Below are 26,768 nucleotides of genomic sequence, written 5' to 3' on the forward strand. Positions count from 1 at the left end.
ACTGGAAGAAAGATTTTTAAAAAAAAATCATGTTTTGAAACTGTTACAATTACATGCATTTGTTATTCTCCAAAGAATGTTAACAGTCAATTGAGGTGACATCATAAATTGTGTTGGAAGCTTGACTAGCTTGTAAGTATCTGAAGTATAGGATTATATTACTGCCTTGCCATTCATTAGCAAATATCTTCTCATCTTTGAGAGAATTCTATTAAAAGTGGATGTCTATTTTTGGATATAATTTAATTTAAAAGTAGTGCTACATGATGTATGGTAGAGTTTTGTTGTGTGATGGTGTATTAGTGTTGCTGGTTTTACATAATTATAATGTGTCTAAAGGTATCTTTTCAAGCAACCATTTGGATGCCATTGAGTTGACATTGAGTTTTGTGGTTGTGTTTTAGTAAAATGAGCACAAGTGATACTAAAGTTGTTGTAACAAAATGAATCACACATTTGCATCACAAACTTTCTGTGAACTGAGTATATATTTTTTTTATTTTAAGTTACTGCAATGATAAACCATTGAAGAATGAATGTGTCTGACTCCAGTAAGTTTATTTTTAAATCGTCATGCCATTCCTTAAAATCAGTTCAGTTTATGTTGCTCAAACGTTGACATTGGGCTGAAAGTTGCCCAGAGCTTAGTCATAGGCAGATGAGTCCTGCTTTCCATGGAAACTGTTGGAATTATATGTACTTCAGACTTTTCAGCTTTCTTGAGCGCATCAGTTGTTTCTCTTCTCTCTCAGGCAATCCCTCGGAGCCGAGGATGACTTGCTTCCACATTAAAAATGAGTTCGCAGGTGACTGATGAGTCCAATGTGGGACCCACAGTCTCGCAGACGGTGGTTGAAGGGGCGGGTGGGTGGGGTGCTTGGGTTGACGTGCGCTGCTTGCGCTTGGCTTCCACTTGCTCCCGGCGAAGAGACTCGAGGTGTTCGGCACCTTCCCGGATGCTTCTCCTCCACTTTGTGCGGTCTTGGGCCAGGGATTCCCAGGTGTCGGTGGGGATGTTACACTTTTTCAAGGGCACCTTTAACAAAGGACGGGTTTGTTATATTTTTTCTTAATCTGATTTTATTTTTTAAAGATGATTCTAGTGGTGTAAAGGGGAAGGAGATGCTAAATAGACTTGCAAGTTCTGCAAGGTGAATTTCAGAGTTGGGAAGCAAGCTTTGGAGCAGGACCTCACCGGTGGTAATCTCTAGATTACTTCCCCAGCCGTGGCTATAATCGAAGTGCAGGAAGATTATGGAAATCAATTCATAGCTAAAAGTGTAGCGGGATTCCATATTTTTTTTTTTACCATTGGCACTAGTTCTGGGACACTTTGAAGCTATTTCACAAGAACGGGCTATATCTGAGCAGGCAGGATGAGGTATTTAAACTAGACAAGGGGGTGGCTGGAAAAATAAAACCAATCAGGATCAGTTAATAGAGAAGGGAAAAATAGATGAGGATAATAATCCTGTAGAAAACAATTAAGCAAGATGAGACATAGACTAGAGGAATAAAATTAAATTGAGTAGTTATAAACAGAACAGACTGAAGTAAAGGTAAGGGGTAGCTTAGACAATTAAAAGAAATGAAAAATAAAACCTCCATATACAATGTGCATGGTTTAGGAAATAAAATGAGGGAACTGGAAGCAATTACTTACTGGAACATCTGGTCTTAACAGTATTAACCAAAACCTGGCTACAAACTGGGCAAGAATGGAAAATAAACATATTGAAAAATCATGTATTTAGGAGAGATCGAAAGGAGATAGAATGACTATTTATAAAAGAAGAAATACATATTCTCGAGAGGGCTGATATAAACAAGGAAGAGGCACAAATGGAGACAATATGGTTGGAGCTCCAAGAGTAAAAATAATGCTTTGTTACTTTTAGTAGGGCTGTATTACCGACCTTCAAATTGTGGGAAAGAAATGGAAAAGGAACTCTGCAGTCAGATTAGAGATAAGTAGTAATAACAAAATTACTGCCGAGGTTTTAATTATCCACTTATCAATTGGGACAGAGAGGGACTAAATGGCAAAAAGGGAATGGAATTCCTAAAATGTGCGCAGGAATCCTTCCTCAGGCTTCATGTTAATAAGTCTACAAGGGCAGAGGCGTTGCTAGATCTGGGTTTGAGTAATGAAATAGATCGGATCGATGAGCTGAATGTGGGTGAGCACCTTGGAGAAGTGACTACAATATGATATTTTTAAGTTCCAACTAGAAAGAGAAAAAATGAGCACAAAAACTAGAACCAGATTGGATTAAGGCAGATTTTAGAAATATGAGGAGCTAGCTAGCTAAGGTGAGGTGGAAGGAGAAATTGGTACACAGGACTGTAGAGCAACAGTGAGGTGTTTAAAAAGAGATTGCAAAGGTACAGAATAAGTATATTCCATTAAAAATGAAAGAACCTTCTAGTGGTTTTAGGATGCCATGGATAAATAAAGGTTAGCAGCCAATTATAATTGAAGAAGACCTAATGAAGATGAATAGAATAAAAATACAAATGGAGAATGAGAAAATCAGAAAAGAGATTAAGAGCGGGATAGGTAAGGTTATGAGGATTTTTTTTCAGAAAACATCAAAAGGAACAGCAAACTATTTTACAAGTATATCAGTAAAAAATGAATTGTTAAAAGTAACATGAGACCCTGAGAGGATGAATGTCTATTTGTAGATAATCAAATCGATCTTTTCTAAAAATAATATTGGAGAGGATGTGGATCCTGAGGTGGTTGAGAGCAAGATGAGCAATATTACAATGATGAAGAAAAGGAAAATTTTAAATAAGTTAGTTAAGCTAAAGGAAGACTAAGTGCTAGGGCCTGATCGGATAAATCCTCGAATCATGAAGGAGGAAATTGATGAGTCCCTAGAAATTATACTTCCAGGTTCTATTGAGTGTGGCTGTGTACTGGAGGACTGGATAGTAGATGGTGGTTAATATACTACCTATTTTTAAAAGGGTGGCAGAGCTAATTCAGGTAATTACCAGGCCAGTTAGCTTAACACCTGTGACAGGGAAAATTTGAGTTTAAGTGAGGGCCAGTCAGTCATCGATGAGGCGCAGTGAAGTGAGATTAGTGCGTTAACCACTTAGATAGCCAGTGTGCACCTTGCATTTGACTAGTTTGTTGATGACGGCTTTACATTGATTGGAAACGTGTATCGCGAAATCATTACTCGCACTCAGTCGGGTACTGTACTTTGTTATTGATCCTCATAACATGGAAAATATGAAATAGATTGAGTTTCACTGAAAGCTATGTTCATTTAGGTATTTAATGTAAAATAAATCAGCTTATTAGTTTACAGTTGGCCTTATCTCTAATCTCCTTCAGCCCCACAAACCCCGAGATATCTGCGCTCCTCTATATTCTGCCCTCTTGAGCATCCCTGATTATAATTGCTCAACCATTGGTGGCCGTGCCTTCTGTTGCCTAGGCCCTAAGCTCTGGAATTCCCTGCCTAAACCTCTCCGCCTCGCTACCTCCTTCCTCCTTTAAGACGCTCCTTAAAACCTACCTCTTTGACCAAGCTTTTGGTCACCTGCCCTAATTTCTCCTTTATGTGGCTCGGTGTCAATTTTTTTTGTCTTGATACTCCTGTGAAGCGCCTTGGGACGTTTACTACGCTAAAGGCGCTTTATAAATGCAAGTTGTTGTTGTTATATCACGAGTGCCCACCAGTTTGCCTTCTGGAAGGAGCAATGCCTGTGCATTATATTGATCACAAGATCCAGTACACACAATAAGGGCTCTTTATTTTTAAGGCAACCATTTGATTTGATATTGGGCACTAAGAGTACGCTCCTGGCTGCAAGGGATGTGGCTTCTGCATATTGGGGCTAACTGGTGATATTGGATCCAAGATAATTTCTAATGCAGAACTGAAATTTGTAACACATAGAAACATAGAAGATAGGAGCAAGAGTAGGCCATTCGGCCCCTTGAGCCTGCTCCGCCATTCAATGCGATCATGGCTGATCATCCAAATTCAGTACCCGGTCCCTGCTTTCTCCCCATACCCCTTGATCCCTAAGAAATATATCCAACTCCTTCTTGAATATATTTAATGAATTGGCCTCTACTGCCTTCTGTGGTAGAGAATTCCACAGGTTCACCACTCTCTGGATGAAGAAATTCCTCCTAATTTCTGTCCTAAATGGCCTACCCTTTATCCTTAGACTGTGTCCCCTGGTTCTGGACTCCCCGACCATCGGGAACATCCTTCCTGCATCTAGTCTGTCCAGTCCTGTCAGAATTTTATAAGTTTCAATGAAATCCCCTCCCATTCTTCTAAACTCCGTCGAGTATAAGCCCAATCGACCCAATCTCTCCTCATATGTCATTCCTGCCATCCCAGGTATCAGCCTGGTGAATCTTCGCTGAACTCCTTCCATGGCAAGAACATCCTTCCTCAGCTAAGGCGACCAAAACTGCACACAATACTCAAGATGTGGTCTCACCAAGGCCCTGTACAACTGCAGCAAGACATCCTTGTTCCTGTACTCAAACCCTCTCGCTACGAAGGCCAACATGCCATTTGCTTTCTTAACCGCCTGCTGCACCTGCATGCTTACCTTCAGCGACTGGTGCACAAGGACACCCAGGTCTCGTTGCACTTCCCCTTCTCCCAATCTATTGCCATTCAGATAATAATCTGCCTTTCTGTTTTTGCCACCAAAGTGGATAACCTCGCATTTATCCATGTTATATTGCATCTGCCATGCTTTTGCCCAATCACCCAACCTGTCCAAATCATCCTGGAGTTTCTCGGCATCCTCCTCGCAGCACACACGCCCACCCACCTTTGTGTCATCTGCAAATTTGGAGATATTACATCTACATAGATACATAGAGATAGGAACAGGAGTAGGCCATTCGGCCCTTCGAGCCTGCTCCGCCATTCAATGAGATCATGGCTGATCTTCGTCTGAGATCATAGCTGATCTTACCAGTTCAGTACCCCGTCCCCGCCTTTTCTCCGTAACCCTTAATCCCCTTAGCCTTCAGAAATATATCCAATTCTCTCTTGAAAATATTTATTGAATTAGCCTTCACAGCCCTCTGTGGCAGGGAATTCCACAGGCTCACCACTCTTTGAGTGAAGAAATTCTTCCTCATCTCTGTTTTAAATGATTTGCCCGCTATTTTTAGACTGTGGCCCCTGGTTCTGTGCTCCCCGGCCATTGGAAACATTCTCTCTGAATTCAGCCTGTCCAGGCCTGCCATAATTTTATATGTTTCGATGAGATCCCCTCTCAATCTTCTAAACTCCAGTGAGTACAAGCCCAAACTATTTAATCTCTCTTCGTAGGTCATTCCCGCCATTCCAGGTATCAGCCTGGTGAATCGCCGTTGCACTCTTTCCATGGCAAGAACATCCTTCCGCAGATGGGGCGACCAAAACTGTACACAATACTCCAGATGCGGTCTCACCAGCACCTTGTACAGCTGTAGTAAGGTATCCCTATTCCTATACTCGAACCCCCTTGATATGAAGGCCAACATACCATTTGCCTTCTTAATCGCCTGTTGCACCTGCATGCTCTCCTTCAGTGACTGGTGCACAAGAACACCCAGGTCCCTCTGCACTTCCCCATCTCCCAATCTATTGCCATTTAGATAATAATCTACCCTCCTGTTTTTACCCCCAAAGTGGATAACCTCGCATTTATCCACATTATAGTGCATCTGCCACGTATCCGCCCATTCCCCCAACCTGTCCAAATCACACTGTAGCCTCCTGACATCCTCATCAGAGCCCACCCCTCCTAGTTTAGTGTCGTCAGCGAATTTGGAAATATTGCATCCAATTCCCTGATCCAGATCATTTATATATATTGTGAACAGCTGGGGTCCCAGGACAGATCCTTGCGGCACCCCGCTGGTCACTGCCTGCCACTCCGAAAACGAGCCGTTTATTCCAACTCTCTGTTTTCTATCCGCCAGCCAGTTCTCTATCCACGTTAATACTTTGCCCCCAATCCCATGAGCCTTAATTTTGCATGATAATCTTTTGTGTGGAACCTTATCGAAGGCTTTCTGGAAGTCAAGGTACACCACATCCACTGGCTCTCCCCCATCTATTCTACCAGTTACCTCCTCAAAAAATTCCAGCAGATTAGTCAAACACGATTTACCCTTTGTAAATCCATGTTGACTCTGTCCGATCCTTTCCCCATTTGTCAAGTGCTCCGCTATTTTATCCTTAATAATGGACTCTAGCATTTTGCCCACAACCGATGTAAGGCTTACTGGTCTATAATTCCCTGCTTTCTCTCTACCCCCCTTTTTAAATATTGGGGTAACATTAGCTACCCTCCAATCCACGGGTACTGTTCCCGAGTCAATGGAGTTCCGGAAGATGATCCTTAGAGCATCTGCTATCTCCAGGGCAACCTCCTTAAGTACCCTAAGATGTAGTTTATCAGGCCCTGGGGATTTGTCGGCCTTCAGTCCCCTCAACTTACCCAACACCATATCCCTAGAGATACTAATTTCTGTCAGCTCCTCCCTCTCATTAGTCCCTATGTTTGCCGATATTCCTGGGAGGTTATTTGTGTCCTCCTTTGTGAATACAGAACCAAAGTATGAGTTTAATTGGTCTGCCATTTCCTTATTCTCCATTATATATTCTCCCGAATCAGACTGCAAGGGACCGACTTGGGATTTTACCAGTCTTTTCCTCCTGATATACCGATAAAAGCTTTTGCAGTCTGTCTTTATGTTTGCTGCAAGTTTACTTCTAGTTCCCTTGTCTAGATCATTTAATATATATTGTGAATAGCTGGGGCCCAAGGACCAATCCCTGTGGTACCCCACTAGTCACTGCTTGCCACTTGGAAAAAGAGCCGTTTATTCCAACTCTTTGCTTTCTATCTGCCAACCAGTTTTCTATCCAAGTCAATACCTTGCCCCCAATCCCATGTGCCTTAACTTTACACGCTAATCTCTTATGCGGGACCTTATCGAAGGCCTTCTGAAAGTCCAGATACACCACATCCACTGGTTCTCCCTTATCTATTTTACCAGTTACATCCTCAAAAAATTCCGGTAGATTAGTCAAGCACGATTTACCTTTTGTGAATCCATGTTGACTTTGTCCGATCCTGTCACTGTTTTCCAAGTGCTCTGCTATTACATGTTTTATAATGGACTCTAGCATTTTCCCCACTACCGACGTCAGGCTTACCGGTCTGTAATTCCCTGTTTTCTCTCTACCACCTTTTTTGAAATGTGGGGTAACATTAGCTACCCTCCAATCCATGGGTACAGTTCCAGATTCCAGCGAATTTTGGAAGATGATCAGCAATGCATCTACTATTTCTAGGGCCACTTCCTTAAGTACCCTAGGATGTAGATTATCAGGCCCTGGGGATTTATCGGCCTTCAATCCCATCAATTTCCCCAACACCGTTTCCCTACAAATACTGATTTCTTTCAGTTCCTCCCTCTCATCAGACCCTATGCTCTCCAACATCTCTGGGAGGTTATTTGTGTCCTCCTTTGTGAAGACAGAACCAAAATATGCATTTAATTGGTCTGCCATTTCTTTGTTCCCCATTATAACTTCCCCTGCTTCTGACTTCAAGGGACCTACACTTGATTTCACTAATCTTTTTCTCTTCACATATCTATAAAAGCTCTTGCAGTCAGTTTTTATGTTCCCTGCAAGCTTACTCTCATACTCTATTTTCCCCTTCTTAATTAATCCCTTTGTCCTCCTTTGTTGAACCCTAAACTGCTCCCAATCCTCAGGGTTACTGCTTTTTCTGGCTAATTTATATGCCCTCTCCTTGGATCTTATGCTATCCCTAATTTCCCTTGTTAGCCACGGTTGAGTCACCCTTTTTGTTTTATTCTTATCCCAAACTGGGATGAACAACTTCTGTAGTTCATCTATGCGGTCTTTGAATGTTTGCCATTGCCTATCCACTGTCAACCCTTTGAGTGACATTCCCCAATCAATCCTACCCAATTTGCACCTCATACCATCGTAGTTTCCTTTATTTAAATTCAGGAATTTAAAGCTGCAGGTTGTCCATTGCAATGGCATAGTATCAATCAATGTGCGTTTGCAATGGCCAATATATGTATTAGAGTGCTTGTAAAACCTAGAATCTGGTCCCCAAAACACTGCTGAAAAATCTCAGAATCCCAATTATAAAAACAGAATTTCACTTATTTAGTCACTGTCAGTTGCCCTGCCTGTAGTGGTGCAGAGCTTCTTGCAAGTATTTTTGAATCACATTGGGTTTTCATCATTGTAAAGTACAGTTTTGCTTCTAGTAATTATAATTTTCTAAAGTTTCCATTAACTTGGCTGTACCATTGAAATGGGTCGAGATTATTTTGGAAATACTAAATGCATGTAGGGGCATCTTGGATTAAACACCACAAACCTATCTTGCTGGTGACTTATTAGTGCCGGGTGAAATATTTGTCAGAATGCAGACATCGGTTGGTGGCATGTGTATGATCGTGAGCTGGAATTTGTGGGTAACGTTTTATTTCCTTAATGCATTGCTGGTGTTTAATTCTGCTTGTTGTGTGCTGCATAAGTGAAAGAAATCCCAAAGTTTACCATTTACCCTAAATAAATGGGCATTTACTTATTTCCCCCACATTCAAAAATCTTTCAGTCTTTGATTGCAAGAATTCTATTTTAGTCTCTTCGTGTGATGGATATATATATAGTATCGTGTTGTCTCTTGTCTCATCTTGCACTTAATGACACTCTGGGTCAGGATCCATTGCCATTCCATCATAAGAAATCTTTCTATTGCACTTCTGCTTGTATGTGCCTCTCACTTGTGCTTCGAAGGGACCAGTGGGTGGGCGGATGATCATGATAACCCCACCCACCACAGTCTGCCAAACCTAGCTCCACTACTACAATAGCAACATATTGCTCCACTACTGCTTGTGCGAGACTTAAGTATAAGTGAGAGGTACGGTACGGTACACGCAATCAGAAATGTGCCAGTGTCGAAAATGACCAGCTATGGAGTGTCCATCAACAGTCACAATTGGGTGACATTCTGATACTATTTTAAATGAACAACTTGCATTTATATAGTGCCACTAACTTAGTAAAACGTCCCAAAGCGCTTTACAGCAGCGTTATCAAACCAAATTTGACACCGAGCCACATCATGAGATATTGGGGCAGGTGACCAAAACTTGGTCAAAGAGGGAGGTTTTAAGGAGCGACTTAAACGAGAAGGAGAGGTAGAGAGGCGGAGAGGTTTAGGGAGCGAATTCCAGCGCTTAGGGCCTTGGCAGCTGAAGGCATGGCCACAGTACTGGATGTCTTACAAGCAGTCTGACAATTTTGTGGTGGTGGTGAGGTAGAGCTGGGTGTTGTCAGTGTTCATATGGAACCTGACGTATTTTCGGATGATGTCGCCGAGGGGCAGCATGTAGATGAGAAATAGGAGGAGGCCAAGGATAGAACATTGGGGACACCAGAGCTAAGGGTGCGGGAGTGGGAAGAGAAGCCATTGCAGGTGATTCTCTGACTACGCCTGGATAGATAAGAATGGAACCAGCTGAATGCAGTCCCACCTAGCTGGATGACCTGAGGCGAGGTGTTGGAAGAAGTTGGTGTGGTCAATCATTTTGAAGGCTGCAGACGGGTCGAGAAGGATGAGGAGGGTTAGTTTACCACGGTCACAGTCACGTATGATGTCATTTGTGACTTTGATAAGAGCCATTTCGGTACTGTGGCAGGGGCAGAAACCTGACTGGAGGGATTCAAATATGGACTTCCAGGAAAGATGGACATGGATTTGGGAGGTGATAGCGTGCTCAAGGACTTTGGAGAGGAGAGGGAGGATTGAGATCGGGTGGTAGTTTGCAAGGATAGAGGGGTCAAGGGCAATGTTCCCTGCAAGCTGTGCGGCCTCGCAGTAATGAGAATGGTTCTGCACAGGTCATTCATCGGCTTCTCCATTGTAAGTACCGAGCTTTCAGGGAACATTGGTCAAGGTTTTTTTTGAGGAGAAGTGAGGATGGCAGATTTGAAGGGGAGGAGGACAGTACCTGAGGAGAGAGAACCGTTAAAAATATCGGCTAACATGGAGACCAGGAAGGGAAGTTGGCTGGTCAGCAGTTTAATGGGAATAGGGTCGAGAGAGAAGGAAGTGGATCTCCTAGACAAGATGAGCTCAGAGGGCTTAAGGGGAGATGGGAGAGAAACAAGAGAAAGATGCAAATTCAGGGCTAGGGCGGCGGGAACTTTAGAGGAAATTTGGCCTGGTGGGCTAGGAGAAAGGAGGGAAGCAGCAGAGGTCGCTGAATGGATGGTTTCAATCTTGGTGACCAAGAAGTCTGAGCTCTTCACACTTGTTATTGGAGCTGAGGATAGTGGAGGCAGGGGAGAGGGGTTTAAGACGATTTGCAGTAGAGAAAAAAGCCGGAGGCAACGTTCCCTGTCAGCTGTGCTTAGCTCTGCACAGCCTAATTCAATTTCTGCGCATGCGTGGTACATCCAGTGGAAAAGCTGGTGAGTGGCCTGTGCGGCACAGCCTAGAGGGAACATTGGCCGAGGGTTAGCTTTGCATCCTGGCAGAGGAGAGCTGGACCCGATGCTGCTTTGTGTGGTCCAGCCAGATCTGGTGGTGATTGGCTAAACCAGTTGTCTGCCATATATGTTCAAGTCTGCGTCCTTTGGATTTAAGGGAGCGGAGATGAGGGGAATGTAATGGGGACTAGGGCATCAAAGGTGGAGGTGAGGGTGTGGTTGAGCAGATCAGTAGCTGGAGTACTGTTGTGCATGGAAGGCCAAAGTTTAGACAGTTGGGATTTTTAAAGTGCAGTTGTAAGTGACTTGGGAGGGATTTTTCTAGGGGCGGACAAATGGGAAGTAGAGTTGGGAAGGGGATGTGGGTGGAGAGTGACACTAGGAAGTGACCAAAGATGGCCTTATCTGTGATTGACATGATGGGAGTAGCGAGGCCACGTGAGATGGCAAGGTCAAGGGGGTGGCCGTGAAGAGTAGGAGAGTTTCTATGGAGGGAGAGATGAAGGGAACATACAAGGGCAGTGAATTCAGAGGGGAGTGAGCAGGCTGAGTTGAGATGGAGGCTGACATTGCCGAGGATGAGAAGTCGCTCAATGCAGAGGCTACGGGAGGAAAGCAGTGAAGATATCTGAGAAAATGGCATAGTACTTGGGTGGGCAGTAGAGAAAGAGATTCTTAAATGAGAGGCGAGGAATGGAACTAAGTGAGATGCTTAAAGGAGGAGAAAGTGCCAGAGGAGTAGAAGGACAGAGCAAGGTGTGATTTGGTGAGAAGAGCCACACCGCAACCACGGTCGTTTGGGCGGGGCAAGTGGTGGAAGGTATAGCCAGGCAGGGAAGCTTCATTTAGGGGGAAAGCGGCATCACATCTCAGCCAGATTTCTGTCAAGGCCATGATGTCGATGCAATCATCCACAATAAGCTCATGGATGGCAAGAGCCTTGTTCGCAAGTGAACGGACATTCTGGAGGGAGATGCGGAGAGGGGCGGTGATGGCTGCTCCAGTGGCAATTACAGCCCAACCGTGCTCGGGTCAAACTATTGCACCAGTTGGAGGAAAATATTTTATCAATTGAGAGACACCTTCATAACATGTCTGCCTGCATATCTTTCACACTTGTGAAAGCATGTTGTGAAATTCCTGCGTTACAACATAGTTAATGGATGGCTTTCTGATTGCAATTCGAGACAGAATTGTCTGTTGGAGCAAAGCAACTATAATTTTGACTGTTAATACTTCTCTTTCCGTTTAATACTTCTCTTTCCACTCTCAAAATTTACTAATGTAAAACTTCAATTTTTAATTTGTTCCTGATTTGTTTAGTTGCACATACAAGTAAGAAATTGGTGTTGTCCTATGGGGTGGGCAGGAAGCTCCTTGAAGGAAAGTGCAATTCTCCCCTCTCTGCTTCCACAGATTTTCTTATTTGTAGGTAGTTCAACTCAATGCACATAAGATACCTACAGTCGATAATTTGCATTGCATACTAATAGTGTAGTGCCTGATGCAACCATAATTGTGTTCTGTTACGGTGCTCAGCTGCCTTTAAAACAAAAATGTCACCGTTGCTACATTTGTCTGTGGATACGGAGTACCATAGACAGGCACAGATGTAAGCAGTTTTACTTTATTGTTACAATTTGTATTTGTACACAATTCTTTAGCAGTGCTGCTGTAACAGCATAGATAGTTTACATTAAATGCAACGTTATAGATTTCAAACTGAACGTTTGTAAGTCAATAGATGGAGAAAGGAAAAGAAAATTAAAAGTAGTTACCATAAATCCACATTGTGGTTTGTATGAAACTGTGTGTTTTAAATATTCTGTTTACATTTTGGTATTTTGTATTGTGAAATATTTCAAACTTGCATGAATCTAAAGTTGTTTGATTTAATTTTATATGAAATATACTTGCTAAAATTGTAGTGGTAAAATTTGCTTTTAAAGTTCTGCAGGTTTGGGCAGGGTCTGTTCATGGTTTTGTTACTGTAAGCAATCTACAGTAGACATAGTTCAACATTTCAAGAGGATTGCAAATTATTTTATAACTGTTTTTCCTTAACTTAACTTTAAATTCCTGTGTCCAGATTCTGTCTTCAATTGCATGTAATGTCTTTATAACTCTACAAATGAGGTTTTGCAGACTTCCTCAGATGTCCTGCATGCTGTCTTTGAAGTGATTTTGCATGCACTGTGCCTGCCTTCTGAATTTGCAGGTTTAACCATACCCAGTTAGCAATACTTTTTTCCTTATTAATGTATGGTATTAAATTAGTGTAAAATTTTATAAATTTGAGTTTCCTGAGTAAAACGAAAGTAGGAGTATTTCAGAGAGCTTTTCCTTAGCGTTTTACATGGATAGATGATCTGATCTTTAGCCGATACTTTGATTTGTCTTGAATCTGTGCACTTTTGCCGTTTACGCATTTGCAATTAGGCATTTAAAGTATTGTTCCCTAAACTTTGTGTAGACGCATATCAGATATTGGAAACTTGTGTTTTACATGTGTTCTCTTTTTCTGTTACAACGCTTCCACAGCAAGGACAAGTTTGGAAGGTTTGCAAAGCTTTTCACCTTCCCTCTGCTATCAGACCAGTCTCATCACCCATGACTTTTCTCTTTTGTAATTCACAATACGTAGGGCTATGGATGAGCTATAGAAATCGATGAGTAGAAAGCTAGACAAAATTAACTGTTACGATTCTGGTTTTCCATCTGCAGACTGGGTTACATGCTGTATTCTGCTTTCCTTATTAGTTATATACATATGCTTCTAAACTCCTTTTAGGAATTCCATTGACATTTTTTATTTCAAAACAATACCTGAGGCTGAAAGAAAAAATAGTCTAATAGAAGTTCTTTGCTGATCTTGAGATTATTTTCTTTCCTAAGAGAACTTTTGCTGGCGCATAGAGAAAAACCTAGAAGCTTGCACTGCTTTAAAATGTTCCCCCCATTAACTTGCTTTAGGTTTGATTTGAGCATATAAAGCATGCATAAAGCACTATGACAACAGTGCTACTAATATTTTTGAAGGATGCAATCTGTTAGTTTTGAATAACCTTTTTAGTCCCTACCTCAGTACTGATTAGATTAAAATATGCACCTCTTCTTCCCTTTTAGGAGTGAACCATTTCACTCAGTGCTATAATTCTGAGTTCTGTAATACTTCTGTAGCACATCTCTCGTTCTCTCTCTCCCATTGCATACTCCAGTTGTGATGCTCCCTTGCACTTACCTACTCATTCTGTCACCTATTCACTGAAAGCAGTATTAAAATTCCTTAGTTCCGCTGGTTGACTGCTGAAAAGTTAGATTGTAATATTAATGGAAAGCTCTCCAAGACACTGTAATGTCTTTTTTGTTCTCTTTGTTGCAGGCATGTGGGGATCCAAAGGCAAAGCCATCATACTTAATCGACAAAAACCTGGAATCCGCTGTCAAATACATTGTCAAAAAGTTTCCAGTTGTTGATACTCGCAACAACAGTGTAAGTACTGAATGATGAGAATCGATGTTAAATATCGTTTTTGTCTCTTTTGAAATGTTCATGAAAATTGTCATGTCAGTAAACAATGAATTGACCTATTTAAACAAATGCTTTTAAGTTTATTGCATAAGTTTTTATGTTTCAATATATATTTAAACTTGTAATCTTATGCAGAAGATACCCTATTATTGGTACAGCTAATAGTTTAATTGTTCGAGATTACATTGGATAATGATCCTAGATACCTGACTTCTGATAGTGAATTGATATACTGTATTGTATTGAGTAGTGTGGTCTGGGTTTCTGTACCCTGTTTAAGTTTATGCTGTTTACCATTTATTTTAAAAATTATAAAATGCAAGTAGAATTTTAGAAGCTTAATTATAAAAGATAATTACAGGAAACTTTGTTATCCGGAGGCTAAATGTCCGGCAAGCTCGAGCCACCGGCAAAAATCAGGAGCCGTTTTGTTAGGTTTTTTTTCTTCTCGTGGCTTTTTTTTCCAACAGTCAGGCTCTGCAAAGTCTCTGTAGCTTAGCAACAGCTTCAGAGAGACGCTTCCAAGGTACGGGCTGACTGTTTAGAAGCTGTTGCTAAGCAACAGTGTTTGTTGTCAGATGCGGAGAGGAAAAGCTCCGTATGCTTCAACATTAACGCTGGTGTGTCCGGCAGTTTTGAGGGAACGGCAACAGCTCGGTCCCGTCGGTGCCGGATAGCACAGAGTTTCCTGTACTACACTTATTACACTAAGATAGTGTGGGGTCATTTTGGACTGAACTACAATGTCCCCTTTGGACATATGGATTGGATGCTTGTATGATGATTATACCCTATCTAAACTGGTATTATTCATCAGGAATGTTGTCGTCTCTATCCTGCATACATTCCGTGTGTTCTTATGTCATATTCAAAGTTAATTAAAGAAAGACTTGGATTTATATAGTGCCTTTCACGACATCAGGACGTCCCAAAGTGCTTTACAGCCATTGAAGTACTTTTGAAGTGTAGTCACTATTGTAATGTAGGAAATGCGGCAGCCAATTGTGGACAGCAAGCTCCCACAAGCAGCAATGTGATAATGGCCCAGTAATTCCGGGTGGGGTACTCACGCGTGTGCCCGGAGGAATTGCCGGTTTTCAGCATGCACAGCGCATGCGCTGAAAACTGGCATTTCCTGTCCTCTGACCCAAGGGGTTAAGAGGCAGAACGCGCGTGACTGCACAGGCGCGTGCGCAGTGAAATTCCTTTTTTTTTTCTCAGTTGCCCGAGTGTAAAGGCCTCCGGTCTTTACGCGTGGAAAAACCAGACGTAAGTATTTAGTTTTACAGGTAAGTGGGCTTTTAGTACAATGTAGAAATTTTTTTTCCACAAGTTTGTTATTTTTAAAGAATTTACAGTAAGGTAAGTTTAGTTTTAGACCCTATTTTTAAAAAATTTATTTTTTACAAAAAATTGATTAATTGTTTAAAACATTTTAAAAAACTTATTTATAGTTAATATAATCAGTGGGATGTTTTTTAAAATTTTATTTAAAGTTAAAGTAGTGTTTTGGCAGCCCATACTTTTCATGAGTTTGACAGCTCTTACTGTCAAACTCATGAATGAGTTTCCCCTCCCCTGATTGTGGCTGCACAGTGCTCACCTGATCCCAGCCGGCACATCGCACTAACTACGCCGCTGGATCAGGTAAGCACATCACGCCGACATCTGAACCGGGCCAGTGACAGGAAATGCGAGCAGGCCCGGGCTTCAGATGTCAGCACGCAGGGTGAGTGCAGATCGGGGGCTTGCCCGCGCGGCAAGCCCCCGATCCTAATTTCAGGGCCAATGATGACATTGCTGCAGGACTTCCTCAAAGCGGTGTCCTAGGCCCAACCATCTTCAGCTGCTTCATCAATGATCTTCCCTCCATCATAAGGTCAGAAGTGGGGATGATTGCACAGTGTTCAGTTCCATTCACAACTCCTCAGATAATGAAGCAGTCCATGCCCGCATGCAGCAAGACCTGGATGATATTCAGGTGTGGGCTGATGTGTGGCACTAATGTTACTTGCCACTTAAGTGCCAGACAATGACCATCTCCAACAAGAGAGAGTCTAACCACTGCCCCTTGACATTCAACGGCATTAGCATTGCCGAATCCCCACCGTCAACATCTTGGGTGTCACCATTGATCAGAAACTTAACTAGGCCAGCCACATAAATACTGTGGCCACAAGAGCAGGCCAGAGGCTGGGTATTCTGTGGCAAGTGTCTCACCACCTGACTCCCCAAAGCCTTTCCACCATCTACAAGGCACAAGTAAGGAGTGTGATGGAATACTCTCCACTTGCATGGATGAGTGCAGCTCCAATAACACTCAAGAAGCTCGACACCATCCAGGACAAAGCAGCCTGCTTGATTGGCACCCCATCCACCACCTTAAACATTCACTCCCTCCACCACCGGCGCACTGTGGCTGCAGTGTGTACCATCTACAAGATGCACTGCAGCAACTTGCCAAGGCTACTTAGACAGCACCTCCCAAACCCACGACCTCTACCAGCTAGAGAGACAAGGGCAGCAGGCACATGGGAACACCACCACCTGCAAATTCCCCTCTAAGTTACACACCAACCTGACTTGGAAATGTATCGCTGTTCCTTCATCGTCGCTGGGTCAAAATCCTGGAACTCTCTACCCAACAGCACTGTGGGAGTACCTTCGCCACACGGACTGCAGCAGTTCAAACAGGCGGCTCACCACCACCTTCTCGAGGGCAATTAGAGATGGGCAATAAATGCTGGCCTTGCCAGCAACACCCACATCCCAGGAACTAATTAAAAAAAATTTAAAAAATGATGTTGATTGAGTGACAAATATTGGTCAGGACACCGGAGAGAAATCCCCTGCTCTTTTTCAAAATAGTGTATTGTGTAGGAGTCTACGTACTCCTAGCAAAAAAAATACTGAACTCGGAGAGGTTCAATAGAAAAGGTTTAATTGTTGAGGCTGCATGCTGAACATAAAATGGAGTCAGAGACTACACAAAGTACAACTGTCTTTCATCAGTGCACAGCTTCGACTGCCCCTCCCCCGCTCTGGGCTTAACTATGTTGCAGATCGAGTTTCTTAAAGGTGTGATCCTTCTTAAAGGCATGACACCTGATTTATAGCCTACGGACCGGAAAGCGGATTGTGTCCGTTCTGTGATTGGTACGCCACACGGCAATGTGGTGATTATTCTTGTTTTGTAAGAAGTATTGTGATTGGTTGTCTGTTTCCTGCCTTGAGATGTATGCTGTAAACTCATTGGTAGTTGATGCCATGTGATTTGTGGTGGCCATCTTAAATGTATGTTTTAAAAGGAGGGGTGAATGTGCTGATTATTATTAAGGTTCCGGGAGGTCAAAGCCAACATAACTGCCTTCCAGATCACCCCATTATATCGTTCGCACTGTCCATTACCCTGGGGATTATACGGGGTAGTTCTACTAGTAGAGATTCCCCGACTCTGGAGGTATTCCTTCAACTGGGAAGACATAGAAGAACTTCCCTGATCCGAATGGATATAAGCAGGCATCCCAAAGATGACAAAAAGTTGAGTCAGACATTTGATAACTGTAGCAGCTGATAGGTCTGCGCAAGGAAAAGCAAAAGGGAACCTTGAAAACTCATCCACAACAATAAATATATATCGATTCTGAGTCGTCGAAGGAAGAGGCCCCTTAAAATCAACGCTCAAACGTTCAAAAGGAGAAGTAGCCTTTATAAGATGAGCTCGTTGAGGCTTAAAGAAATTCGGTTTACACCGAGCACAGATAGAACATGATGAAGTCATCCGCTTGACGTCTTCAACTGAAAAGGGCAAATTCTTACTGCGTACGAAGTGTATCATCCTCGTAACACCAGGATGGCACAAAGCATTATGAAGATTAATAAGCGTATCTCCGTGAATCACCGAACAATAAGCCCTCGACAGCGCATCAGCAGCAACATTATCCTTCCCCGGACGGTAAACTATATCAAAATGGTAGCATGCCAACTCAATCCTCCACCTCATTATTTTATCATTCTTGATCTTTCCAAAATGTTTGACATCAAACATAAAGGACACAGATTTTTGGTCAGTTACCAACGTAAAATGTCGCCCCGATAAATAATGTCTCCATTTACGCAGTGCTTCTACTATTGCATACGCCTCTTTCTCTATTGAGTGTCTTTTCTCACTATTGTTCAAAGTACGTGAGAAAAAGGCCACAGGTCTTCCATTTTGGTTCAGAGTAGCCCCAATTGCAAAATCGGAAGCGTCCGTCTCAATCACAAAGGGAACGTGCTCATCAATAGAATGCACAACTGCTCCAAGAATATCCTTTTTGAAATGATCAAAACACGTCCTGGCCTCCCATGATAGAGGATATGTCGTAACCCGAATAAGGGGCTGGATCTTCTGCGAAAAGTTTGCAATCCAATTAGAATAATAAGAAAACAGTCCAACCACTCATTGCAAAGCCTTTGATTTACCTTGTCCTACTAATTCTATCAATGGTCGCAGGCGTTCTGGATCTGGTTTAATCTTGTTTCCCGAGATAATATACCCCAGTAGATTTACCTCAGTGGTCGAAAAGATACACTTCTCTTTATTGAAAGTTAAACCAACTTTTTCCGCAGCTTGAAGGAATCTTTCTAAATTAGAATCATGCTCCACCCTTGATTTGCCACACACCGTGATGTCATCTAAATATGAAAAGGTGTCAGAGAGAGAGTTATCACTTATAAAAGCATCCATTGCCCGTTGAAAACAGGCAACACCATTAGTAACACCAAATGGTACTCAGCAAAATTGATACAGCTTTCCGCCAGCCTCAAAGGCCGTATATGGTTGATCCCTCTTAACAATAGGAATCTGATGATAAGCACTCTTTAGGTCAATAGTGCTAAAAACCTTATACTGAGATACTTTGTTGATAAGCTCATCAATCTTGGGCAAAGGGTGCGCATCTAATTGAGTATACCTATTAATAGTTTGAGAGTAGTCTATCACCGTTCGTTTCTTATGTCTCTCGTTAGTGGTGACAACTACTTGTGCCCGCCAGGGCGAACAACTCGGTTCAATGATTCCTTCCAATAAAAGACGTTGAACTTCAGAATTAATAAATTCTTTATCCTGACTGCTATACCTTCTTGACTTGGTAGCAATTGGCTTACAATCCGGCATCAAATTGGAAAAAAGTGATAATGGAGAAATGGATAAAGAAGTTAATCCACAAGATAAAGGTGGCTTAGTTCCTCCAAAAGAAAGACTGAGACTCGTGTAATTGAAGCACATATGACCAATCAAAATATCCGCACAGAGATTAGGCAAAACAGATAGGCGTATATCAGTATACGTATTACCTAGAAGAATTAATTTCACAAGGCAACAACCAGCTACTTGTGAGGTGAGAGTCGTCTGAGCCATACACACCTGATAAGTAACAGGCGAAATTTTCAAACGCTTCTCCTTCACAAACCGAAGACTTATAAAACTCTCGGTACTGCCCATATCTATAAGGGCCTTCACTTCTAACCCATTAACTTGGGCCGTAACTATAGCTTTATTTAGGCCATGAGCAAAGGCAGCAGAAACTGATGCAATAAACGCCCTATCTAAAGGCTGAATAGTCGCAGAGGAGGCAATTGATTTACAAACACGTGCATAATGACCTCTCTTGCCACATTTACTACACACAGCCTCCCGAGCAGGACACTTCAGACGAGGGTGCCGGGCGTTCCCACAAAAATAACACTTCTGAATCCTAGAGGCAACAGCAGCCGAAGTAGAAACTGTTTCAGAATCTGGTAAACCACTCCTATGAAGTCCACATAATTCCTTTTCATCCGGAACTGCCGAAACCACAGTCGCAGGCCGATTAAAAAGAGCGTAAGAATCCGAACTTCTCTGAGCCAAATCCAATGTAGAGGCTTGCTCAAAAGCACTCTTGAGATCCAAAGTCTTATTTTCTAATAACCGCTGACGAATTGATCTAGACAGTAATCCATTAATAAAAGCATCCCGTACCGATTCTTCCTTATATTCTTCTGCCGACACGGCCTTATAATTACAGTTAGCACCAAGGCGCCGAAGTGCTTGTAAATAAGCATCCAAAGATTCTCCCACCTGCTGCCTATGGGCAGATAGAAGATGACGTGCAAATACCTCATTCTTTGGTTTAACAAAAATCTTTTCCAATGTAGCAATAGCCAATTCGTAAGTTTCACAGTCCAAGATATACTTATACATATCTGGAGCAATGTAGTTGATCGGTATATTCAACTTATTTAGAGACTCTTGATCCAACACACCCAAAAAGCTCTTAAATGTACGATACCAGTGTTTCCATTTATCATCCACTCCTGCAGAATTAGGGTCAGCATTAAATCGTTCCGGTTGAAGACATCGCTCCATTCTAACAAAAGGTTAAGAAGGTCGACACGAACGAGATATCCGGTCGACCGATTGAAAATGGACTTTTAAAATAATTTGATAGTAATGTTTTAAAATTGTTGAAATATTATATTTGTATTGTTTTAGTTATAAATAATTAATTGTAAATTGTAAAGGCTACCTAGGTTGGAGTATGTTTTAAAAGGAGGGGTGAATGTGGTGGTGATTCTTGTTTTGTAAGAAGTATTGTGATTGGTTGTCTGTTTCCTGCCTTGAGATGTATGTTGTAAACTCATTGGTAGTTGATGTCATGTGATTTGTGGTGGCCATCTTAAATTCAGTTCTCTACAGCCTTGGTTGGGACTGGGTGTTGAAGATGTGCTGCTGAGTTTCTAAGGTTAATAAAGCCTAGATTTAGAAAGGCAAATCTACTCTTCATTTCAGGCTCCCCCCAGAATCTGCTCGTAGGGAGTGTACGAACCGGCGTGGCGACTTGATGGCACGGCCGGAATGGCTCTTGGCGGTTGGTGTCGGGAGCGGGGCGGTCGGACGCGTCGGGCTCTTGGGCGGTCTGCCACGCGGTGGGGGTTGGCCCACTTGAATGGGTTCGCCTGGCTCTAGGTGCGCCAGCTTGAGCCGGTCGACCGACACCTTGTCAGTTCTGCCGCCCACTTCGAGGAGGAAGAACTTGTTCCCCGTCTGGAGTACCTTGTAGGGTCCGTCGTATGGGGGCCGTAGAGGTCCTCGGTGGGCGTCATGGCGCACGAAAACAAACTTGGCCATGTGCAGGCTAGGTGGTACGCGGGTTGCTGCTTCGCCGTGCCGGCCGGTGGGTACCGGAGCGAACTGTTGTGCTCGGCTGGCGAAAGCGCGGCGTTGCTGGTCAGCCGACCAGGGGGTCGTGGCGGTGGGCAGGAACTCTCCGGGTATGCGCAGCGGCTGGTCGTACACGAGTTCCGCCGCCGAGGCTTGCAGGTCTTCCTTGACCGCGGAGCGTAGGCCGAGTGGCACCCACGGGAGGCAGTCGATCCAAGCCTCGTCCTCGAGGCTGGCGCGGAGGGACGCCTTCACGGACCTGTGGAAACGCTCGCACAGTCCGTTGGCTTGGGGGTGGTAAGCCGTGGTGCAGTGAACGGCCACCCCGAGGTTTCGGGCGATGGCGGCCCACAGATCAGAGGTGAACTGCGGGCCTCTATCCGACGTCATGTCGGAGGGGACGCCGAACCGAGCGACCCAGGTACCGATGAACGCTCTCGCTATGGCGGTGGACGTGAGTGGAATGGCCTCGGGCCAGCGGGTGGTACGGTCCACGATTGTCAGCAGGTGCGTGTGACCTTGTGATGGCGGCAGGGGGCCCGACGAGGTCGATGTGGACATGGTCGAACCTTCTTTCTGGCACGGTGAACTCCTCGAGTGGGGCTTTGACGTGCTGGTGGATTTTGGCACGCTGGCAAGCTATGCAGGATCTGGCCCAGACGCGCACATCTTTGCGCAGGCCGCGCCAGACAAATCGGTTGGCCACCAGTCTAATGGACGCGCGGGTGCCGGGGTGAGAGAGGCCGTGGACGATGTCGAACACCCGTTTTCGCCGGGACTACGGGGCGGGGTTGCGCCAAGGAGGTGTCGCATTTGACTGACGGCGGACGGGCCGCAGGCGACGTCGGTCAGTCGCAGCCCTGGGAGGGTAGTGGGCGCGGAGAGCAGATCGGGGTCGGTGCGTTGCTCCGCTGCCAGTTGAGCATAGTCCACTGCCAGGTGGACGGCGGGGCGGGATAGGCAGTCGGCCACCACGTTGTCTCGACCGGAGACGTGCCGGATGTCGTGGTGAATTCGGACACCGCGGCGAGCTCGCGTTGTTGCCTGGCTGACCACGGGTCCGCAGATTTTGCCATCGCGAATGTCAGGGGTTTGTGGTCGACAAACGCGGTGAAGGGGCGGCCGTCCAGAAGAAATCTAAAATGGCAGACTGCCAGGTACAGTGCGAGGAGCTCGCGGTCAAAGGCGCTGTATTTGCCCTCCGGGGGGTGCAGTTGGCGGCTGAAAAAGGCCAGCGGTTGCCAGGCCCCGTCGACCCACTGTTCGTACACTGCGCCGACCGCGTGGTCGGAGGCGTCCGTGGTGAGGGCCTCCCTGGCGTTGGGCTGTGGGTGAGCGAGCATGGTGGCGTCGGCGAGCGCCTTTTTGGTCGAGTCGAAAGCGGTCAACATGTCCGCCGACCACTTGCTCGCCATTCTGTCTTTCTTACCCCGGAGGGCTTCGTATAGGGGTCGCATGAGGGAGGCTGCTCCAGGAATGAAGCGGTTGTAAAAGTTGATCATCCCCAAGAACTCCTGGAGGCCTTTGATGGTGGTAGGCCGGGGGAACTGCTGGACGGCTTGCAACTTGGCGGGCAGGGGAATGGCTCCGTCCTGCGTGATGTGGTGGCCGAGGAATTCGATCCTGCTGAGGCCGAATTGGCACTTGGCTGGGCTGATGATGAGCCCGTGCTCACTGAGCCGCTGGAACAGGGTGCGGAGGTGCTCGATGTGTTCCTGCTTGGAGGAACTAGCTACCAGGATGTCATCCAGGTAGACAAAGAGGAACTTCAGGTCCCGGAGGACCGAGTCCATGAGCCGCTGGAAGGCCTGGGCCGCGCTTTTGAGGCCGAAGGGCATTCGGAGGAACTTGAATAGCCCAAAAGGGGTGATTATGGCCGTCTTGGGAACGTCCGTGGGGTGGACTGGCACCTGATGGTAACTGCGCACCAGGTCGACTTTGGAGAAGAGTGAGCGGCCGGCCAGTCTAGCCGAGAGGTCTTGAATGTGCGGTATGGGGTACCGATCCGGCATGGTGGCGTCGTTTAGGTGCCGGTAGTCCCTGCAGGGGCGCCATCCCCCGTCGGGTTGGGTACCGATCCGGCATGGTGGCGTCGTTTAGGTGCCGGTAGTCCCTGCAGGGGCGCCATCCCCCGTCGGGTTTGGTGACGATGTGGAGTGGGGAGGCCCAGGGGCTGTTGGAGCGGCGGATGATGCCGAACTGTTCCATTGTGGCGAACTCTGCCCGCGCGATCTCCAGCTTGGCCGGGCCCAGCCTGCGGGCGTGGGTATACACCGGTGGGCCTGTGGTGGGGATGAAGTGTTCTACCCCGTGCTTAGCAACCTTCGCGGAGAAGGTCGGGTTGGTGAGGGCTGGGAACTTAGCTAGGAGTGCTGAGTAGTCGTCCGTTGAGCGAGCGCAGCACTGCCACGCCATTTCGGCGGGTTGGGGGGGGGGGCCCCATGGCACCCGGGACAGGTGACATGGTGTTCATGTGCACGAGGTGGCGCCGAGGCATGTCGACCAACAGGCCGTGGGCGCACAGGAAATCCGCACCGAGGAGCGGGGCGAGCACCTTGGCGGTGATAAACTCCCAGTGGTAGCGGCGGCCTGCGAGGTCGATGGTGCGGGTGCCGTACGTCCGGATGTCGGTGCCGTTGGCAGCAGCCAGCGCAGGACCGCGGCCGCCTCGCTGGATCTCGAGGGCGGACGCGGGGATGATGCTGCGCTGCGCGCCCGTGTCGCATAGGAAACGGCGTCCGGAGGCGCTGTCCGTAATGTACAGCAGTGCGCCTGCTTGCCCCACGGCCATCGTGTCGGCCGGTGTGGGGGCGGTTGGAAACGTGCAGGGATGGCTGCAGCGGCATGCCCGTGTGCCGAACCGGGTATGGAAGTGGCAGTAGCCCTGGGTCGGCGGGTTTGGGGGGCCTCGTGGCCGAGCAATTGAGGATGGAGCGCGCGCCGACGCTGCGGAGGCCAGGTCGGGGGTGACGGCGTGGTTGGAGCTGGCGGACAGGAGTTTGTCGGCCAGGGCCTCGCGGTCCGTGAGGCTGGATGCCACGATCGCCGGGCGGATGCTGGGAGGTAGTTGGCGGATAAAGAGCGTGCGGAAGAGGGAGCCGGGTGGTTTCTCATCGGTCAGAGCAAGCATGTGTGAGAGCAAGTCTGACGGCGTGGAGTCACCGAGGCCCGGGAGGTCGAGGAGGTGGCAGTTGCGCACGAATTGGGAGGGTGTGAATTTTTTAATGAGCGCGGCCTTGAGATGTGCGTACTTGCCTTCCTCCAGAGGGTTTTGTAGTGTTGTCCAGACTTTCGTGATTGTGGAGCTGCCCAGGGAGGCAAGGAGGTAGTTGTACATCGTTGCGTCGGCGGTGATGCCGCAGAGTCGGAATTGCGATTTGGCTTGAAGGAACCAGGCGGTGGCCAGGTTCTCCCAGAACTCCGGCAGCTTCACAGAAACTGCGTTTGTGTCAGCCATGGTTACGCTTAGGAGTCGTCCTGAGCGTCGGGGTCACCAATGTAGGAGTCTACGTACTCCTAGCAAAAAAAATACTGAACTCGGAGAGGTTCAACAGAAAAGGTTTAATTGTTGAGGCTGCATGCTGAACATAAAATGGAGTCAGACTACACAAAGTACAACTGTCTTTCATCAGTCCACAGCTTCGACTGCTCCTCCCCCGCTCTGGGCTTAACTATGTTGCAGATCGAGTTTCTTAAAGGTGTGATCCTTCTTAAAGGCATGACGCCTGATTTATAGTCTACGGACCGGAAAGCGGATTGTGTCCGTTCTGTGATCGGTACGCCACAATGGGATCTTTTACATCCACCTGAGGGGCCTCAGTTTAACATCTCATCCGAAATGGCAAACGGCAGCTTCGACAGTGCAGTACTCCTTCAGTACTGCTGACACATAGATTAACCATAGATCTGATTATTTGGTTTCAACATGGAACCATTATGATTTGCATGACTACACCAAACTGCACTTAACTGGAGCTTAGGTTCTGGACTAATACTTTTGAATTTCCTACCAAATGGTGAGCAGCTTATTTCTGCAGGCCCAGTCAGCATCCTTTACTGGTTGGCCAGGGAAATGAATATCCTATTGATTGGGAAAGACAGTGAGGATTAGATTACCCTCTCCTTGACTTTGGGCTACATGGCCTGAGTACACCAAATAGAGAAATTGAATTTAAAATCAATGTATACAACTTATATGAAATAATGTGACCCAAAGAATACATGCAGGCCCTGGAGATGGTGCAGTGAAAAGCTATGAGACTAACCTTTCTGCAGCATTGTTGAGCTACAAGGAAAATCAGAAAAACTTGGGCTTTATAGTCTTGAAAGGAGGGTGACAAGAGAGGCATATAAAACATAGTGTTCCTGACTTTCTTATTATTTACTATTTCCAACTGAACTATGATTAGAGGGCACAGATTCAAACTACCAAAAGGGAAATTTAGGACTGTTACCAGAAAGTTCTTCACTCTGACTGATCAACGTGTAGATTGACTTTCAGGCAGGATAGAGGAGACAACATTCCTGGAATTGTTTAAAAAGAGAGAAACTGCCTCTCTGGGTGGATGTGCTAGGCCGAGCCAGTGGCTTTCCTCATTCATGCCATTTGTGATCTAATTGGAGAAGCTTAGAGTTAGTAATATAATTCTCTGGTTTTCCTAGGCTGCATTAATACAAATGTTAAACAAATTACTGCTGTTTTTAAGGAGAAAAGCTTACAAAAACATAGTGACCTGCATTCGATAAGGTGCCACACAAGAGGTTATTGAACAAAATTAGTGCTCATGGGATTGGGGGTAATATACTAGCATGGATTGAGGATTGGTTAACGGACAGAAAACAGAGTAGGAATAAATGGGTCATTTTCGGGTTGGCAGGCTGTAACTTGTGGGGTACCGCAAGGATCAGTGCTTGGGCCTCAGCTATTCACAATCTACATCAATGATTTGGATGAGGGGACCAAATGTAATATATCCAAGTTTGCTGATGATACAAAGCTGGGTGGGAATGTAAGTTGTGAGGAGTATGCAAAGAGGCTTCAAGGGGATATAGACAGGCTAAGTGAGTGGGCAAGAACATGGCAAATGGAATATAATGTGAAGTTATCCACTTTGGTAATAAAAATAGAAAAGCAGAGTATTTTTTAAATGGTGAGAGATTGGGAAATGTTGGTGTTCAGAGGGACCTTGGTGTCCTTGTACACAAATCACTGAAAGTTAACATGCAGGTACAGCAAGCAATTAGGAAAGCAAATGGTAGGTTGGCCTTTATTACAAGAGGATTTGAGTATAAGAGTAAAGACGTCTTAATGCAATTATATAGGGCCCTGATGAGACCACACCTGGAGTATTGTGTATAGTTTTGGTCTCCTTACCTAAGGAAGGATATACTTGCAATAGAGGAAGTGCAATGAAGGTTCACCAGACTGATTCCTGGGATGGGGGGGGGGGATTGTCCCATGAGGAGAGATTGAGTAGACTAGGCCTATATTCTCTAGAGTTTAGAAGAATGC

General features: G+C 45.3%; 1 protein-coding gene across 7 annotated transcripts in view; it reads left to right on the plus strand.

Moving 5' to 3' along the window:
* Nucleotides 1-26,768, plus strand: part of nckap1 (NCK-associated protein 1) — a 247,554-nt gene that overhangs the window by 11,480 nt on the left and 209,306 nt on the right. For 4 of the 7 annotated variants that reach the window (XM_085985938.1, XM_085985933.1, XM_085985932.1 and 1 more), the window contains exons 2-3: nucleotides 13,083-13,100; nucleotides 13,924-14,034. In XM_085985938.1, the coding sequence (XP_085842064.1) occupies nucleotides 13,083-13,100; nucleotides 13,924-14,034 (129 nt within the window). Of the gene's footprint in view, nucleotides 1-13,082; nucleotides 13,101-13,919; nucleotides 14,035-26,768 lie in introns of all 7 variants that reach the window. The other 3 variants (XM_085985935.1, XM_085985936.1, XM_085985934.1) reach the window with 2 other exon arrangements.

The sequence above is a fragment of the Somniosus microcephalus genome, chromosome 4 (assembly GCF_052327205.1).
Source record: "Somniosus microcephalus isolate GS21.2 chromosome 4, FLI_Smic_1.0, whole genome shotgun sequence".
Classification (NCBI taxonomy): domain Eukaryota; kingdom Metazoa; phylum Chordata; class Chondrichthyes; order Squaliformes; family Somniosidae; genus Somniosus; species Somniosus microcephalus.